At 47.0% G+C, this 20448-nt stretch overlaps 1 protein-coding gene across 1 annotated transcript; it reads left to right on the top strand.

Moving 5' to 3' along the window:
• The first annotated feature begins 2166 nt into the window (after nucleotides 1-2166).
• On the top strand, nucleotides 2167-18347 carry LOC119093770 (uncharacterized). The gene is made up of 3 exons (XM_037216777.1): nucleotides 2167-2279; nucleotides 15264-15329; nucleotides 15792-18347. The coding sequence occupies exons 1-3, from the start codon at nucleotides 2202-2204 to the stop codon at nucleotides 16626-16628; spliced, it is 981 nt and encodes a 326-aa protein (XP_037072672.1). The 5' UTR covers nucleotides 2167-2201; the 3' UTR covers nucleotides 16629-18347.
• The last annotated feature ends 2101 nt before the right edge of the window (nucleotides 18348-20448 follow it).

Below are 20448 nucleotides of genomic sequence, written 5' to 3'. Positions count from 1 at the left end.
GTGTCCCGTATTGCACGCGCACCACGGCCGTTCCAGTCACCGGAGCTGTCTGTTCCGTGTACGTCTTCAGGTGACCCCGGTAGGTCTTGATTTGTCTTGCAGCTGGGGGCCAGTTTCTCTTGACCAGCGTCTCGCTCATAGCAGAGCGGCTGGCCCCTGTGTCGACCTCCATGATTACTTGCGTGCCGTTGATAGTCACATCAACTTCGACCGGCGCCGGCGAGACCGTCCCACCCAGCGGCCGGATGTGATAGAAGGTCTCGGCCTGGTCTGCTTCGGCACCGGAGCTGCCTGACGACTCGTCCACGCGGTGCGTGGGATGGGCTTCACGCTGCCGGCGGCGACAGTCCGCGGCCCAGTGCCCATCTCGACCACAGTACATGCACCGCGCAGCTTGGGCGCGCGCCGAACTCCCCTCCAGTCGCCGAGGGCTGTGCGCACTCCACTCCTGACGGCGGGGTTGTGCGCGCCCCCAGCCGACAGCCCCGCACCGGCCGGCGAGCGTGCGATGGACGCACCGGAACCCCCGGATGCCAGCCCCGGCGGGCTGACGTGACAACGGCGGCTGGCGACTCGCGGTCTCGTCCGCGGCCGCTCGGACATCCGGCACGAGTATGGCCGCGGCGCGAGCATGCAAAAGAGCGAGCGCTCCGAAACGGGCACACGTTAGGAGCGTGTCGGCGACTGTGGCAACGCCAGCAAACGTCTGACACGGCGTACAACTGACCGGGGTGCGGGTCCGGGAAGGCCTGACCACAGGCTGACTGGGCGGCGGCAGCGCGTTCAACTCGCTCACCACCGCGCGGGTCGCCTCCTCTTCGGCGGCCAACTGGACAGCAGCTGCCAGGGTTAGCTGCGGTGCGTGGAAAAACTTCATCTGCAGGTCTTTATCGCGGCACCGGGAGACAGCACACTGCAAAGTAATGTCCTCACGCTGCTGGCGGTCATAGCCACACCGCGCAGCGCGTAGCCGGAGGCGGGCGACAAAACCCTCGAAAGATTCGCCGTCGTTTCGCGACAAACCTTGAAGCTGGAACCGTTCGAAGGTCACGTTCACATGTGTAGCGTAGTGTTTGGTCAACTTCAGCCGTAGCACGTCGTACTCCGAGGCACCGGCGGGAGCATCGTCCGGATACGGCAGCGTGCTCACCAGCTCCTGCACGTCCAGACCGAGGAGCGTGAGGACTGTGGCAGCCTTCCTCGGGCCGGTGGTGACATTGCTGGCAGTCATGTAGTATTCACAGCTTTGGAGCCACCGCTCAAAGTCCTCCCCGGGCTGATACGGAGCGGGCACCGGCAGCGACACGTCGCGACGCGGCGCGCAGCGAGAGGGCGGCGGGCAATATGGCGGCGAGATCGGCGAAGTTGCGTACTACGCAGCGAGACGAGAAAAAACTGGCCGGCGGCAAGCACTAGGCACTAAGCAAGCTCTCGCGATCTCATCCCCGCCGCCACTTGTTCGGACAGCAGAACAATGTGTATTTCTGAACACCGAAATACCAGGACCTCGGATGTACCTGCAGACTCCCCGCCCCCGCTCCCGGTTCCCCCGGTCGACCCCCTGACCGCGCATGCGCCGCCGCGGTCGGCAGCAGCGGCTGACGGCCGGCCGACAGAGGCCGCCAGCGAACGGCATGGGGGGTAGCAGCCGCGACACGGCAGGTCGTACCAGACACCTTTATCAGTCCGCATCACAAAATGGGCGAATTAGCGCGATGATTGAGACAGCTACCAGGGCGCAAGCAAGCAAAATCGGGGAAGTGTTTGATATTGGTTTCATAATTGAGCTTTTAGCATTCCAAGATCCATCATAAGCCCTTTCTGCGTTCACCTCTAGGTGCAGGGCATGCGTCAAGGGGACCAAGTCATGCCCCAAGTAGACATAAGACTTTGCACATGTCTCGGTGTGTTCGAATGGTTGCACTTGCTGCACTCATCAGCTGACAACAGTATCAAAACGCGCTGCGGCGCGATGCCAAACGCTCAAACGAAATGTCGCTGGCGTCCATCACCGGCTTCGGCATTTTACTGATCTCGCTGTCACATGGCATCGCATCACGCCTTCCGTGCAAACATAGGTGCCCTGGAGAGTGAGGGGGCGGCAAAGGTCAGCCTGCCAGCCAGAGGTGCCCGGCGCAGGCTACCGTTCACAGCCGGGGACACACCAGTGTGGCGAGACACTGCCCTGGGCGAGCAGCACCATGACGCCTGCCCCTGGTCAGCTGGTGGCCGGACTGGTGCTGGTGCTGGCAGCTGGAGGTCATGGGGTCACGCTCAAAGTAGGTAGAGCAGAACGCAAGAACGCGAGCCGTTGCTTCGGGCAAATGGCCTGGTGATCACACCGCTGGTGGTTTCGTGCCCGTTACTATCCTGCGGCGTGGCAGTAGGTCTGGCGCTTGTCGTGACAGTTTTTACAGCAGGTCTTGCGATACGGCTGGCATATACATTTTGCCTGAATATTTACGTCAACATGTCCTACAGTCAAATCTCTCCACTAGTAAGACACGCCAAGCTTGTTAAGGTCAAGGGCATCCTACAAAAGACGTTAGCGCTTCCCGCTGTGGAGTAAACCGATTTCCACTGGAGCCCGTGGCGTGGTCGTTATCAACGACGTCAAATGCGACTTATTTCAAAGTTTTGTCCCAACCAATACCAATGCATCCGTGGGTAACGTATCAAAAGTGACTGATTTGATTTATGAGTCCGAAAGCTCCCTCCTTCTGGAATAGTGAACAGCGTAGCAACATGCCATATATTCTGTCCATGACTTCAGTCCTTGTTTTTACGATAATGTACGCAACATTTGTTTCGGAAGTGTCAAAATCCATCGGCTAGGATCCCATTAGATATCACCTATCATGTGCCGAACAAACATACGTACCTCCTGAATCTCATTCTCAACATGAGGGAAGGCCAAACAGGGGTTGCTTATCGCACACATTGCGAAAATATACTGGGAAGAGAGAGAGAGAGAGAGAGAGAGAGAGAGAGAGAGAGAGAGAGAGAGAGAGAGAGAGAGAGAGATTTATATATATATATATATATATATATATATATATATATATATATATATACATATAAACATATATAATAAAAGTTTCTCTTAATTTCAAGTAGTGCACCTTATGCGCTTTACACACACACACACACACACACACACACACACACACACACACAAAAGAAACGGAACGTATAGCATAGCAAGGTTTTCAGTATTAGTCTTGAAATGAGTCCTGAAATTCCTTAACACGCGCCCAGGTGGCCCGTTAAATACGACGCCGCTAGGATGGGGTTGGGGTCAATTTGACCTCTATCCCACTCCTAAGATGTCATCAATAGGCCTCTGCTTGAAATCACTCGTGTCAAATTTTGAGGGTCCTGGGTTATTGCTTTTGTGTCAAACAAGACCAAACTCCAGATCGATGTCCCAAGTTCACCCAGACAGCTTCATGCGACCGTCTTTGACCTGGATGCCGCTACAAAGCAAAATATCGTTTAAGTTTACTTTACGTTAGTCACCTTACCTGCTCTTTAAAAAGCCACTTTGACCAAAACCTGCGAGATTGTTTTCATTTTTGAACTCCAATAGGCGTCAAAGATGGCGCTGGGCGGTATGTTCCTAAAAGCCAAGTGTTGATCAACGTCGTTCTAGGTCTGTAACCTCGTCTAATCTCTAACGAGCTCAAATAACACATTGGTTGACTTTTCCGTGAACAACACACTCTAAAACTGTGTCAAAAGCTATTCCATAACGAATTGTGACTTCGACCTGTCCTTCATGTCAGACCAAAGGTTAACCGGAATGTTTCACATTTGAAGATGTTGAAGATAGCATCATACATGATTTAAACAAGCTTAGTTATAACTGTTGTCAGATTTTCTAGTAGAAAATACTGGTCTCGACACCACAATTCCTCCCCTTAGTAAATATACTAGTCGATTTGTCATTGCTTGATTACGTCATCGTAGCTTGCACGATATTGATTGAGAGCCAATTGACGGCCGTTATGCCCTGGACCATTATATTTTTGCTGGCCTTGATCGCCGCCTGGCCTCTGAAATCGCAGGATTTCAATGACGTTACTAAGATGTTATGAATGCCAAGGTGACTGAAATACTCTCTCCGAAGCACTTCGCCATGTTCGCGGACGTGTAGCTCCGAAAATATAGGGATTTAGGTCCTAAGATGGGCAAGGCTGTAAATTGCAACCTAAGGTCTCCAAGATGGCTGCATCAGCTCAGTCCCGTATGCCAGTTCAAAGCCCTATGCAAATGTGAAACACTCTCTCTGATGGAATTACTTTTAATTATAATTTCTGTTGTCTAGTTGTAAAAGAAATCGTCTCAAATAAGCCTATATATTATTTGATACAAAAAGGTTAGCTAATAGATTGACCGCAGCTAGGCAAAGCTTGTCGTGGCTATGACGGGCCGTTTGAAATCTATTTTGGAGGAACACCATGGGGCTAAGGGTGAAATTGATTACTACCTGAGCACGCGTCCTTGAACAAATATGATTTGATTTCAGAATTAAGCAGTTGCGAAGAACTTACATCTTGACAAATAATAGGGGTTACCAGTTATTTTCGTGCGACTTAAAAACAAGCAGCCTGAGCTGCATGCTGTCTCTACCACTGGTGACAAATCCGCCGATTTGGTGGATAAGGTCGGCGACAAATATGTATATATATATATATATATATATATATATATATATACATATATGTATGTGTGTATATATATATGTATATATCGTCATCATACATATATATATATATATATATATATATATATATATGCTCATGCAAGGCTTGTTACCAAAAATGCTTTTGCATAGCGAATTTTGGTGAAGGCCAAGACGAAAAGTACAGGACACCCTTCAAAACATAACATGAGGTCTCCATATATAGATGTTATGCCTCAGAGGTAAGACGTTTCGTCAGACATACCAGCAAACGTTTCCGTAAAGACTCTTTACCGTACTCTACGGCAACATGGTATCTTCTCTAGATGTATTCCAACCTGGCAACACAAATATCCTTTGATTTTTAACTGTTCGTCCGACTCAATGACAGGTCGGCGACAAATAAATGTATTTCCTATGGCCCGGCCGGTCGGCCGACTTGCTGTTTTTAACAGCCGACCCTCAGTGTCCCGAACTAGACGAGACAAACTGCTGAAAAATGTAGACCTGGCTGCAAGGGCGTGTTTCAATCGTTGTGATGCAACTGATGAGGTGGGCGGTGAGTTTCAATGCACTGCAGTTTTGCAAGTGGCATTCGCATTGCAGTGTCATGGACACCTGCCTAGGGTTTAATTTTTGGACTTACTTACTTCGTTGGCGGTGCCGCGATTCAGCATCCCGTCCTCATCGACGAGAGGCATTGTCAGTTTAGGGCGAGTCGGAGGGATGATCCGAACAAGGTAGAAATTACCTGTGGTTATCCAAACCGCCTTTTCAAGCCACCGAAAAGAATGTTGACTCACTGAAGCAGTCACAAGCGACCAGCCTTCTTCCCCTTAAAAAGAACCGTGGGTTTGATACTGAAGTCTGATGGCAATCCTCATGAATGAGAATAACAGGAGGTGATAATGCCATTTTTCCTATTGTCCTGATCGGGAATGGTTACCAGTGACATAGGTTTTCAAATCAGAAATGTTCCTATTTTTCTATTCACTTATTATTCACTTATACTTTTATTATTATTCACTCACACTTACTATTCACTTACAGTTTTCAGGGGCCTAACCCCCTAAGTTTGTGAAGAAGTATGCTAACCTGGGAGACATTGATATTTTGGGGTTACATTGTATAATTTTTCACTGCCCCCAAGACTATCTTCAAAAATTATGCCCCTGCTTGAACAATTATTTCATCAATGTTTCGATAGCATTTGAACATTTATTCACAGTTCAACCTTTTGTTAACCTGAAACTCGGTTACTGGAAATTTTTATGATAGCCAATGATGTAGGTCATGGGAAGGTAACGCAAGTGAGTGGCGGGGTGATGTAGCAAATATAGGTAATCAGGAGAGGAGGGGTACAGGTTTCATTGTCGTCTCTCTCCTCGCCTTCACCAAGTGTTTTACTTCAAATAGCGGATATTTTATAGTATTGTGGTCCAACTGTAATATGTGGTCAATGAAAAGCTGGCATTTGGTTGTCTCTGAGGGTATTGCTAGCCGTTTACTTATGATAGCACCCCAACTGTAACAAGAAAGCTCTGGAAGTCATTCATTCCACATGGCTCATTTACATGCATCTTTTCTTCGCACTTGTGGGCGTCGCATTGCGTGCATGCGAATATAGTATATTGTTTTCGCTAACACTGAATTGTGAACTTGTCGTGATCGACCCATCAGCATAGCCACTGCATACATTTAAGTACAGGCTGTGAAGGCAACAAACCTACCTTATATGCAGCCTATACTGATATTATGAATCAATACAGCTTGTGTGGTAGTGGACTAATAACGGGACCGCCAATTTTTATGCATGTTTAGGGGGAGGTAGTAGCCGATGGATCATGGTCAATAAATAGAGTCCAGAGAAGATGACTTGTGTTATGGTTAGCTTTTTCTTTTCAATTTACTTCGCTTCAAACTTTTTGTGTAATTTTCCGGCTAGAAATGTTAGTTGGAGAGGGAGAAACCAGTATTAAGGGAGCCCAACCCAACATAGATATTAGATAGTGCCCGATAAATTAATTTGAATTGATGCTCCTGCATTATGGATGACAAAAACCAACGATATCCTTAGGTTTGCATGCTGCTTGCACGCAAAAGGCAATTTTGGCTAACGGATTGAATTTCTACCAATGTTTGGATGTTGGTAATGGAATGTGTCATTCTCCTCTAGCAGTTCATGTTTTCATGATCTGAAATACAGATTTTTACACCAGCATATATAAAATGAATTAAAAAGGACGGCGGCCAACAACTTAAACCCTCACCCTGATTCGCCGGATTTCGTAACGCGGATTGGTGGGGGGGGGGGGGGATTCCCTGACATTTCCAAGCTAAGAATGGTAGGGCCTCGCAAAAAACAAAACAAACAGTGAACTGTCTTTAATGAGATCTCGTGATTGGTAAGAAGCCTCCTATTGTTAATTGATCCCACTAGACCAAGTCGAGGGTTACATTTTCCTGACAATCAAACATCAGCTTTGCATGTTTATATATATACAAAATCATGCAGGGTAGTGACATGGAACACAAATAGGCGTGTCCCTTGTTTAATTATGAGTACGACGGCATGTAGTTTTATCTTTTTGAAGCCCATGTTTAAAATGTAGGGTTTCGTTCAAATAACAGGGTCAACCCTCCGCGCACGCGGTCCGCAGAATCGTCGCTTGCCCCCCCCCCCCCCCGTCGCACCCGCCGGTCTTGAATCGTCTTGCAATGCTCGTAAAAGCATCGCTCCTCTGAAACCAGAGTTGCCAAGAGTACCTTTCTGGTGTCAACACACGTGCAATGCATTCCCCAGAGGCTACCAAAGATTTGGGGACACTACACAATATACCGCATTGGTATCCTCAGAAAACCGCAAACGTTGCATCAGTCATCAGTGTTGCATCAGTCCCCCCCCCCCCCCCCCGTCCCTTCCTGTTGGGACGAGCAACTTGTTCAGTAAGAGCCTGCCTCCTGTGGAGTTATTGACAAATTGCGATGCAATTTTACTTGCTGGGGCACGGCGAAAGGCGCCCACCAGTCAGAACACGTCGAGCCAGGCTTTGAGAGCATGCCTAAGGTATGGTGGATAGTTTGATGACGGTTGAGATGGGACTCGAACAGCACATATGATTTTCACAAGGGGCATGGCCTCGTGGAGGCCCCATATTTGACATCATTCACTGCCGCTTGCCACTAATTCGAAATTTGCCACGCATTCTACTGCCTCGGATATCGAGATCTTGCGTTGTTTTTTTCCGGTCGAGGAAAGCAAATCCAGCCGTAAATCGAGTTTAAGGGTGGCTTCCCGGCAAGGTCCGAGAGTGAAATAAAGCTGCTGTGATTGGGCTATTTCACTTCCCTGGGGCAGGTGCGCCTGCTTTCCTCGCAGCAGCTCTTATCCAGACATTTATTAAAGGGCAGTGTATGATTGAGCGTTTTGGTTATGTGCAAGCTGTTAAAAATTGCGATGAATAAAGAGGCTTTCGGTGAAAGGCTAATTATTGATGACACCACAGCACATGGATTTAATGACGATTTTGTCATATGATATCGTATTACGCTACTGGCGGCAATTTTTCTTTCAGAAATTTGGTCGGCGACAAAAAGTACACTTTTACCACCCCTGGCTTCTACATAGTGCGTTCACACCACAGATGAGCATGATTTTTCCCTGATCACATCTTGTATACAATAAACTAAAAATAATATGAGAAAAATGGCAGATAATGGAAAAGCGAAATTGTAAAAGCTTTGGTTGATCACTAACCGTCTAACTTGCCTTTTTCTCTTGACTTTTGAAATATCTATCAGTGATGCTTCGTGTATTTCCTAGACCATTTAACGGCCTGGTCAATAATGTCCCCCATTATTAGGAACGTGGGAACAAGACAGAATATTCATAACCTGCACTTCATAAACAGTATCTGCACAAAATGAACCATCATCGCATAACCTATAACATTTCAGTGGATTGTAGTCCCCCTGGGTACTTAACTTTCTGCATGATACAATGTTGAGGAAAAAGCAAGTAGTTCATGGAAGACACGGAATAATCACATGGAATTTTGATGACTCGTATGAATAGTAGTGAAACAAGAAGGAGATAAACGAATATTCAATACAAAGTTGCGTTTCATGCCAGCTCACCGGCAAGTACTTATCCACCACCGCGAGCGAAGGGATTTCGGTTGAATGTGGGTGTGGTGTCATAGCGTTTTGGGTTCATATGTCTAGATATTTGGTTGAAGAATTGAAAATGCGCTCTTAATACCGTTGATTCACTCAGCATTCTGTGTTGGGATGGCTCAGAGCATAACCCGGTATTTCTGTAATTATTTATGTGTGCTTGGCGCAGCCCTTTTCCAAAATGGCGTGCTGAAACGTTCTGTGTGACGTTTGCCTTAGGGAATGGATGAAAAACGTTGCTAAAACATCGCGTCATGTTTTATGTTGTGACAGAATGCTGCGCAAAGGTAACTGTGCTTCAATACGCTGACATGCTATAACGTTCCGTAACTTTAAGGACTTGAAGATTGTATTGTTCTTTTCAACTCAGGACGTTGAATGCCAGTTCCAAATTACACTGATTGGTCCCCGATCGCATGGTGTGGTCAGAACTCGCAGCAATAGCCAGCCGCCCACAGTCTAAGATTTGATTGGCCTCAGCGTCTCTGTGTTTTTTACCTCATTTATCTATCATGTAGCGCAATGTCCATTGGTGTAGCTACCTGCAAACCTGAGTTTGCTGTTCATTCCCAGCAAACTGCTGCAAATCTGCTAAGCTCTTGTTTTTATTTGAGGGGGATACACCATACATTTCTGCTTCATTATACTTCTGTCTTGTGAACCATCGATCATGTTCGTAAGGCATATACTTAGATCATAAGACCAGCTAGATGCGATCGGAAAGTTGCTTAGCACCGCTCACTTGTTCATAAAACTTTAAAGAAATGTAATCCCTTGCAATCTCATACATTCCAAACCTGCTGGTCCACAAAATGACCACAGATTTCAGTAATGACCGACCGAAAACCGAATAGGTTTACACGTTTAACAATGGTTAAACGTGTAACACGTTTAACACGTTACACGTTTACAAATGGTTAACACATGCTGCTGGTTTACCTTTGCTTCTATCCGAACGAAATCACTAGTTGTTTCGATCGCTCGTGATCTATATCTACATCTACATCCACGTGATTTACGTGATCTACGCGAATCGCTCGTGACAACAGAATGGCACATATATGGTAAGAACCGGGCGAAAATAATGCAATGTGCTTGGTGAACGCTTTGGGACGCAGTGAACTTCACTTGAATTCTGTGCAAGTGCTCATTAATCCACCCCCCCCTCCCCCCCCCCCCACACACACACCTCTCGATTGCGAAATCTGTCTCGCAGATTCGCCGTTCAAAGACTCAAACGGACTGCCGAAGATTAAATTTTCGTCCCGCTACTCAGGGTCCAAATACTGAAGAATATAATGTTTAAAAAATTACAAAGTGGCGCAAAACGTATAGAGCATATGCCATGCAGATACATGGGTTTCTGTCAGCGGCAGAAGCGTAACCTACAATTGAAAGCAGAAGCTGCTTAACAGCTTAGGCTGCTTTGCTTCTCCCTATATCTTATTCCCTTAAAGGCAGCGAACAACAGTAGACGCATCGAAAATGTGCATTGCATTACAAAAGTTTGTGTTAGAGTAAGTGGCACGGGCAGGTATACTGAGACGAGGGTAAGAAAAAAAGTAACTTGGTCTGATGATTCTAGCGCTAATGGCGCCAGCCACAACGATTGGCATCCTTACTTACAAGACTGAGGAGGATGCATGAAGTCATGGTTAAAAAAACGGCAATTCAACATTAAATAATGAGCAACAAACAAATAAGCATTGGAGGTTGGCGTTCTCAATCCCTTGCCACGGCAGAGTTCACGACCTACCTGCTTATGCACCTAAAGCAGCCCTTGCTGCTTTTTTGGACAAGGGAAAAATGTTGTTAAAATGTGGGAAGATTCGTCACAGAACCAACAAGAAACTGGTGGTCAATATGTTAACTGAATGGTTTTCTGGGATCACAGTGCAAGCTAAGCTGCGCTTGTTTTGTGAACCTTGGCCCCGTCATTTGAAGGCGAAATTCCGATTCAAAGGCATAATTCTGTGGCAAAGCTTTACATGTGACTTTCAGCACAGTCCATCCCTTCCTGTAACGTCATCTGATGTTGGGCGGCCGCTTTCGACGGCCGGAGGTCATCCGAGCCAGGGGCAAAGAGCAAACACTGATGTGGTTCGAATTCACCCGCCGCGCCACGGTTAGGATGGTAGGCGGGGGCGCTGACCGACTGGGCTACGGAGCGGCCGCTCATCCATATTGCTTGAAATCGACCCGTGTTTATGGGTCCTTATGCGTCTATGAACGGTTGTCCTTGTCGGTTCATGTTCTGCCGTCGTTCAAAAACAGAAAAAAACCTCAAGTATGCAGTACGTTGGCCGAGCTCCAAGCATATTTTCTACGCAGTTCTCTTGATACCATGCCCCGACCATCGTCTCGGATGGCATTTTCTGTTGGTGCACGACATATGCCACCTGTGGCATAGATGTCCGTCCCGATGGCTTAGTTGGTAAGAGCCCCTGCCTTCTGGTCCACTCGCACGTGACATGGTGGGTTCGAGTTGCTTTAGGCGCTCGCTAGTTGTCCTTGACAGCTATGGTATACGGCCGCTGGCAGCTGTCGCATTAAAGGTCAAATGACGTCAGAGGGCAGAACGGATCGTGCCGAGCATTGCGGCACGTCAAATTCTTGACACTAAACTCTGTCATTGACTTGGAATTGCGTGATCGGATGGCAGGGGCCAGGGCTCACTCATCAAGCATTGCTTAGCGTGAGGTCTGATCCCAGGTATGCATCCATTCAAAATATTCGGACTAAACCTTAAACATTTGCTTGTTTCCCATTTAACATAAGAATGTTCGTCTGTATGTCTGTTCGCGCACATTTGTTAGCCAAGCGTCCAGCATAAGCTGGGGCACACATTGTCCACAGACGACGGATTCTCAGCCTTTGCGCCGACCCGCGACGTGAAGGCAGGGCACATGTTTTGGAGTTGAGCAGGGAGATGTCCTTTGTTTATATAAGGGACAAGTCGTGCAAAAGTTGACTCATCAAAAACATGATGTAAAGCTCTTGCCAAGATGAATATAGCGGCCCCACATACAAGGAACCACAATTTGACGCAAGCCTTGGAAACTCAGGAAAGCCATGCAAAACACACTGCGCATCCCTGCTATATCAATATCAACACTCGTGTTGGTGTTAATAACTAGTCGTTTGGCCGTTAATAACTCGAGACCCCCGAAGCCACAAAGGCTAGACCTTCAAAACGTCATATTTCCTGAATGAGCGTGGCAAGAGAAAGATCGAAGTTTTTTTCTCAATAGAACAGGAATCAGGCTGCGCAGCCTCATCTATGCCATATGTGGTGGGGTGTGGATTTGCGTATTGAGGTGTCTGCGATATGACTTATTTCAAAAGCGGGCATGGGAGAGACGGTCATCTCCGTGTCATTTTCAAGCTGAATTTCAATTGTACTGAATTGGATTTATTTGACATATCGAGCTCTAAGTTCCTGCGTCGAGTTAACGATCAGTACCACAATTTGGTCAATGGGGGTCAATTTGACGCCCCCCCCCCCCCTCCAAAGGTTGTTCTGGAATGGTTTATGAAGGGCGCGGCGTAGCCTCGCCAAATCCTGCATAACTCTAGACAATTGAATAGCGGATCACTTTGTATCCGAAACTTAGATACACCTTGTAAGGTTGCCAGCCTATGACAGGTCAAAGTCAGGCCATGGTTTTAGCGAAGGCGATTTCTAGGGAATCGTTCAATCTGATGTAATAACGGAGTGTTAGACAAAGCCACACATCTCTGAGATAGTTTCTTAGGCAACACAGCGATTGAATGAACCAATTACACTGACTTAGTGTCAGGCGTGAAAGTCAGACCAAGGCCAAAGCCAACCTGCTGTGTTACTGCAGAGCTTGCTATATGGGGGTAGTTTCTGGTGCTCATTTCGAACTTATTAATAATAACAACCGCAGTATACATCCTCCATGTACTTCTTAAAAGTCAGAATAGGTCGCTGATCTAAAATAACCCAGGTCAACATTTTGATTTTAAGAACATCCTATCCAGCATAAAGTTTGACGCTTATTCAGATGCAACTAAAAGCAGACGTGTATGATTTTGGTCATCATGACCTGCGAAAAGCCAAACAAGGCTACTGACCTTCATTGAGCACCAGTGACTTTTTGGTTAGAACAGGTTTGGGGCCACTTTAAACATCGATCTGGAGTTTGACCTTGTTTGGCCTATTTTGACCCGAAGGTCATGACCTAGGAAAGTCAACTTTGAAAAAAGTAGGTTCACATACAGGGTAACACACCCTGTGAATTTTGTGCCTTTATCTCCTTTAGTTTCTGAGATCTCAGGGAGGTCAGATTAGCTCTAGCCGAGCAGAGGGTATTAAACCGGCCGCCCGGGCGCGTGTAAAGATACTAGAAGGCACTGGATGAACGATGTTGAGCTAGACAGCGATCATATGGATCGTACTCAGTGGTTCGAACAATGCTCATCCTCAAGAGTAAAAGGGGCTCAGAAAAATTGAGCAGAATATCACACTTGAAAAATAAGACACCTCAATTCATAAAATATTTCTGGTCCGTATAGCTAATGCCACTACAAGATGTCACAAAGCAAAAATCATTTTAGCTCTTAACACGATAACGGCAGAAAAAAGGCGACTTACGCGCGAAAGTTTGCGAAGTCTCGCATAGTCAATCTTAGGAACGTGCGTGACCTAAAAGTGCTGTTTAAAGCAGGTTCCACGATGAAGTATGTACGTTCAGACGATGGCGAGGGTTTCGCATATGCAGCGGCTCGAAGATCCTAGGTCTGCATTTTTTTTTAGCAGTTGCTAAAAGCTTTATATTATAGATGGTATTTGCTGTGCTATGCTCCATTGCTGCGTGTCGATCTACCATGTGATTCCCTAGCGGCATGTACGCTCCTTAAAGGTGTCTCTCCAAGGCGTCCATTAAACCTGTCATGAGTGCTATGCTTTGCATCTTCTTCAGAAAATCTCCCTGGGCACGTGTTATAGCTTATTATGTAACAGAGATCTTCCGTTTGTATCTATCGTTCAGTCCATTAACACATGAAGATAGCGCTGTCTGTACTAGCATGGACTTTAAACTAGGACTAGTCCTCGCTACCCGGCAATGCATACCACTCGGTCATGTAGCGGTTTTGAATTGTCTGTTCATGTGGTCGTCTATAAAAGAGAGCTTCGCACATACATGATTTGTTTGTTGTGCCTTTTTACAACCTTCACGCAAACCTGCTGTAACATTACAAATCAAAAACGTGCGGCACAAGCCACAGACTTCACCCTGTTTTCTGGGTATCCATTCTCACAGAAAAGGGGAGATTTTAGGTAAATTACGCTCACACGAATGTGGGCTAGAAAATATCCACACCGCTCTCCGCATCTCTGAAGTAAGAATTGTGTAGTAGCCATGTGGTGCGCCGCATTGTAACGTGGTACGTAGGCAGGCCATAGCTTTAAAGTAGGGTCTGTTGTATAGGTCCCATCGGATTGTGCCACAGAAAGGGTGTCGAGAATAGAAATGGACAAGGTTTGTGCGTTGTGTTCCAGTGTTAAAGAAATACTGGGGTAAAGTATCAAGTGTAACCAGGAACTGAAGGTCTTTTTATATTGAACTGTTGTGAATAAAAGAGGCGAATAGAAAACAGAACGGGGCGACTTTAGGGGCATACCGCCTAGCATAGTCCTTGATGCTTATTTACATGTTAATATCAAAATAATACAGAAGGTGTCACCTTCTTACCATTACCTTCTTCTCACCATTACCTTCTGGTCACCATTACCTTCTGAAGGTCTGACGCCTGAAGGAAGGAATGAAGGAAAGGTCTGATGATGCTCTGTACAAGGAGAGAAAATTCACCTAGCCTTGCGTATCTAAGAGAAAAGCTATGTGCGCATCCCAATCTTGTAACCACGTTACGGTCCATGCATCTAACAGACAGCATTTAGATACATTAAGACGCGTAGATATGCTGGGATATAGTAAGATACAATAAAGGTGGATCCAATAAGCCACAGCCGAATTCAGCGCAGAAAAGCGATAAAAGTCCAGTTAGTCTAGATCGTTTGTACTTGAAAACTGTTTTTGTTATTGAAAACACACATTTTTGCGCTTTTAAACACAAAATGAGAGCAGCAGATTTGTACAGGTTAAGTTCCCACCAGCAGTGGACAGTCAGGCGTTGTAATGCTGCTGACCTAATTTTCACCTATCACATACGCAGCCACTTGCCTCAAAGAGGCCCTACCCTAACATGCTGGCTTGCAGTGAAGACCCTACGGAACAGTTAGCATCCAGAACAGAAGATCCGTAAAGAACAAAAGCGAGAAAGCTAAAAAAATCACATTTGCACTGGCTTTATGTAGAAGCTACTGAAGTCTTCCACTGACCTACTGTCAGGTGATCAGTCATCCGTGTCTTTTCAGGGAGCTCCTGTAAGCAGTGGACTGTCACCTCTAACATCAGTTACTACAACCACGAGATCTGTCAAGGTTACTTACCGGTAGTGGATCAACCTCGGGTCGTGGTTGTCAGCAAGGCAACGGCTGGGTCATCTTCCAATCTGATGTAACAGTGGAGTCTTATCGATTTATTTATTATACTATATGTGTTTCCGTCTCCTTGGAAAGTTGCATCTGCTCCCCATCTTCACAAATCTAGGCCACTTCATACATCTAGCAATTTCAGACCTATCTGCATGTTGTGGGTGCACCACATAACCATATCTAAGATAACAAGAGATGTTTGACTATCACAAATCCTTGCTGCAAACGATGAAGGAGGATGACAATGTTGCCACACCTGAAGCACATATGCATATCCCCAGCACACATATCAGGTTGACTGATAGTAATCTAGTCGAGTCCTCACGACCTAGCAAACTCAAAAGCCCGCTGAATGTTGCATAGCCCGATCAATATTCTCTTGACGACTGACAGTGAGGTCGTTTTCAGACTTCTGTGCGGTCCGTGGTCAGCGACACGGCCCCGGTCGGTGTTGTCGACGACGCGGTGCTGGGCGGTGGACGTGTCGTCGCTGCTGCCACCGCGACTGCTGCCAACCCCTTCGAAGGTAGCCTAGCAGGGACAAACGTCAAAGCTCCGACGGTTGTCTCCGTCACCTCGGACAAGGCGGGCGTCTCTGCCATCCCAGACAAGGCAGGCGTCTCCACCATCTCGGACAAGGCTAGCGTCTCTGCCATCTCGGGCAAGGCAGGCGTCCCCGCTATCTCGGACAAGGCGGGCGTCTCCGCTATCTCGGACAAGGCAGGCGTCTCCACCATCTCGGATAAGACGGGCGTCTCCGTCATCTTGGACAAGGCGGGCGTCTCCACCACCTCGGACAAGGCGGGCGTCTCTGACATCTCGGACAAGGCGGACGTTGCCGCCGCTAGCCCATTGTCCGTAGTGTTCGTGCCGGCCGCCTGCGGGCGGCGGCGCTGCTGTCGGATCTGGAGCTCGACGCGGTACGCCTGCTCGTGCCTGCGCGCAGGCAGACGCTGCTTCGACATCCGGCTGCCCCGGCCGCCCAAAAAGCGTATTAGCCCGGTCCTCAGGGCGGTCAACCCACCGTGCGATGTGCCATGCTACCGCGCATGTGGCAAAACGTGCTGCTATATTTACGGGTGCAGGTACCCAGCATTCGGAAGACGTAATTATGTGATTATTAGCAAAGCCGAGTACGCGAAATATCTGCAGGCGGTGTATGGAAAAGCTGTGCTTACAAAGCATCCTCTCACGTCTCATAAAAACGACTATTCGGTCAAAATAAAGCCTGGTGTCAAGGGCTAGGGAGTGGGCGTAGTAGACCATTGGTTCCACATTACGTTGTTTCGCTTGTTTGGTAAGAATGCAAAAATCATGCGAGATACCTCCAATATCCGGTAAAATCCTGGCACAGCAGAACTAATGAAACAGCTACATGTTTCCGGAATGCAGTGCATCTCATGTCTCTTTCTCTCATCCTGTGTATGGCGAATAACCTTCCCGTCGTTCAGGAGGCAGTCCTTTTCACTTTCAATTTCGTGACCCTCGCCGTTACTGCCATCGCATACTAGGTATTCATTGTCAGACCCTCGTGGGATACGCATGTAGGTAGGGTCTAAAAAACCAGCATATGACGCAGACGTGCAATTTTTCCGAAACGGGTTGTTCGATTGCCTTTAAGTCTTCACCAATTGATTTTGTGCAATGAGATGAATCATGGGAGACAATATCGAGATCTGACCTGAGGTCAAACACCTCAAAAACGCGAGGGGAAAATTTTGCACCCAAATGCAGAGAACCCAGATCTCAGAGCCTACTGGACCGATCACTGTGAAACCCGTTCGTCATTGGATGCCCCACACCTGATTCCCCCGTGCAGTTCCAAATTTAGTGACCCTATGTCAGGTCGAAACTCGTCAAATTTTACAAAGTCCAAAATTTTTGTTTGCAGACAACTTATAGCTCAGAATGTACAACGCCGATATCTGTCAAACCTTACTATTCAGTACGCCATTAACTCTAATTTTTTTTGAAGGTGCAAGCATGGTGCCATTTATACTTCTGCCTTTTCCTTTATTTTTATTCCAAAGAAAAAGTGCAGCTTGGTTAAGCTGGTCCAGTAGCCTTGGGCTGGCTGTATGAGGTTAATTTCGCCTTAGCGGAGATGTGCTGAAAATGACGCGCTGAACTGTGCATGGTATCGCCACGATTAACATCTCCGCTAAATAGAAATTCAACCTCATACCATCAGCCTAACCAAGTTGCCATTTTTCTTGGGAACAAACATAAAGGAAAAGGTATAATTATAAATGGCACCATACTTACAGCTTCAATAAAAATGGGGGGGGGATATATGGCGCACTAAATGGTAAGGTTCGGCAGATACCGGGGTGGCAGATTCTGAGTTGTAAGTTGTTTGCCAGCAAGAAAAGTGACTTTGTGAATTTTGACGAGTTTTGACCTGCCTAGGGTCACCAAACTTGGAACTGCAAGGGGAGCCAGGTAGGGGGCATCCAATGGTGATGGTTTCACAGCGGTCGGTTCAGTAGGCCCTGAGATCTGAGCTGTCAACGTTTGTATGTAAAATTTTCCCCTCACATTTTCGAGGCGTTTGACCTCAGGTCAGGTCTTGATGTTGTTCCCCATGACCCACATTATTGCACGGACTCGATTGGTGAGGGCTTAAGGCGATCGGATGAGCCGTTTCGGAAAGTTTGCGTGTCTGCGTCACATACAGATTTGCGTGTCTGCGTCACATACAGACTTTTTAGACTCCACCGCGCACGTTCCTCTTTCAGCGGGCCTCAGGGAATCCTGGGTACAGATAGCTGACATTTAATCAGTCGATTGGTGGGGTGCACGAATGTGATTCTCGTGCGGAGCAATACAAAGCAGTGTGACTGGCCATAACATCAATCCTGCTTTGCTGTCAGGTTGTAAAAGATGTATCGAGTGTTTTTCAGGTTCGCCTCAACGTTGGATGCGTTTTGAATACTGCAACACCAATAAATTATGCAAGACATTATCCTCATTTCTCGGTGCAATCTATGGCTGCCCACAGACTGCTGCACATTTCATGGAGGTGGTTGAAAATATCGGCGATTTTTGGCAACGTTGAGCAGAACCACGGAAAAGCGCATTTATCATTACGAAACGCGATTGCATAAGAAGTACAAGCGTCCATCGCGCTTGATAAACCTGCGGCTGTCAGCAATGTAGACGAAAAAACAAGGCTTATTACTTTTAATAGCCGCTTGCCGCAGCATCTTGCGACGAATGTGACCAGTTTGCTACGCAATGTCTTAAAGCGTCGTGCCATGTGAGACAGATGGGCCCGAGTGCTCGCCGCGCGGTAATGCGTTGAGTTCAGTACAAGGTTGTGGCTACTGTTAATTGTGTTCATGTTGTGAGAAGCTGACTGGCTAGAAGGACGAAGCTAATCATTAGTTTTTTAACATGTGCTCGGGTGGGGGTCAAATTGACCTCCCGAAAGTTTTTTTCAGAATGGTTTCCGAACGGGGCGATGTAGGTGCGCCAAATTTTATATTGCTGTAGGCAATTAATTTGCATATCGTTTGGTGAAAAAACTAGATGTACCTTGTGAGGTCGCTGACCTATGGCAGGTCAAAATCAGGCCATAGTTTCAGCGAGGCAATTTCTAGAGAACGGCTCAATCTGATGCAACAACGGAGTGTAAGACGAAGCAAAAATCTCTGACATGCTTTCTAAGACAACACAAAATAAAATGAGTAAATTACATTGACCTGAGGTCAGGTATGAAGGTCAGACAAACGTCAAAACCAACCTGTTTTATTACTCTAGGGCTTGTTGTATGGGATAGTTTCTGGTGCTCATTTCGAATTTATTGATAGCAGGAACCACATTCTACATCTTTCATGAACTTCTTAGAGGTCAGAATTGTTCACTGACCTAAATGACCCAGGTCAACATTTGGTTTTTAAGGAGCATACTGCCTAGCGTAATCTTTGTCGCTCATTCAAATGCAAAACTCGGAGCTGTCTTGTATGATTTTGGTCACCATGACCTTCAAAAGGTCAAACAAGGTTACTGACCCGAAGTGAGCATGTGAACTTTTGCTTACAAACAATCATCTAGGTTCTGAGGGCACCTTGGGGACCAACCTGGGATTTCACCTTGTTTGACCTTATCTGACCTAAAGGTCATGATCTAGGAACCTTAAACGCTGACCTGAGTGAGCTTATGTTCAGGTCAACATACCCTGTAAATTTGGTGTCTCTAACTCTCATAGTTCTCGAGATCTCAGGGGGGGGGGATAAAATTGACCTCCCATCCGAGCGAAGGGTATCCAGGCGGCCACCCGGGTGCGTGTTAAAGGCCGTAGCGTTGAAAAACCGACCGATCTAGGAGGATTGTTTTATGTGGATAATGAGCTGTAGTTTCAGGGGCAAACAGAGGGGCTGGAGCGACACATGTCAGGGATTCATCGGTGGTTTCCCTTCCTGCTGCTGCGAGGAACGGCGGTTTCGAGGTGGGAAACCAAGCATCGCTGTTGTAGGCCTCTTGCACTGCACGTTGCACCTCAGACTCAGCGCACTGATCGGTGAACAAGCGTGGGACAAAGCGTTTTTGATCGTCATTGTATTGCATACAAAGATAGATAAAGGCGTTAGAGGTGTTCAAAACTGTTTGTAATATTGCATGGGCCCCGCTCTAAATATTGTAATCATGTTAGGGAGTGTGAGTTCTGCACCAGCAATAATCATGCAAAGATATTGAAGGTCACCAACGCTTCCATCCGACTTTTTTAATTTGATCCGAACCCTTTGAATGGATGGATTTCTGGGATCAGCGCTCACGCTAAGCAGTGCTTGTTGTGTGAGCCCTGACCCCCACCATCCGATCGCGCAATTCCAGGCAACGGCAGAATTTAGTGGCGAAAGCTCAACGTGCTGCAATGCTCGGCACGGTCCGTCCTGCCCCCTGACGTCAACTGACCTTTAGTGCGACCGCTGCCAGCGGCCGCAGGCCATACCTGTCAAGGGCAAATAGCGAGCACCTAAAGCGACTCAATCCAACCCCGCCACGGGTGGGCGAATCGGGAGGCAGGCGCTCTAACCAACTGAGCCACCGGGACGGACACTGA

This window comes from Pollicipes pollicipes, unplaced genomic scaffold, assembly GCF_011947565.3.
Source record: "Pollicipes pollicipes isolate AB1234 unplaced genomic scaffold, Ppol_2.1 Scaffold_4002;HRSCAF=4701_pilon_pilon_pilon, whole genome shotgun sequence".
In the NCBI taxonomy this organism is placed as follows: Eukaryota; Metazoa; Arthropoda; class Thecostraca; order Pollicipedomorpha; family Pollicipedidae; genus Pollicipes; species Pollicipes pollicipes.
Note: the sequence above shows the minus strand (reverse complement) of the source record. Positions and strands in the feature narration are given on the sequence as shown.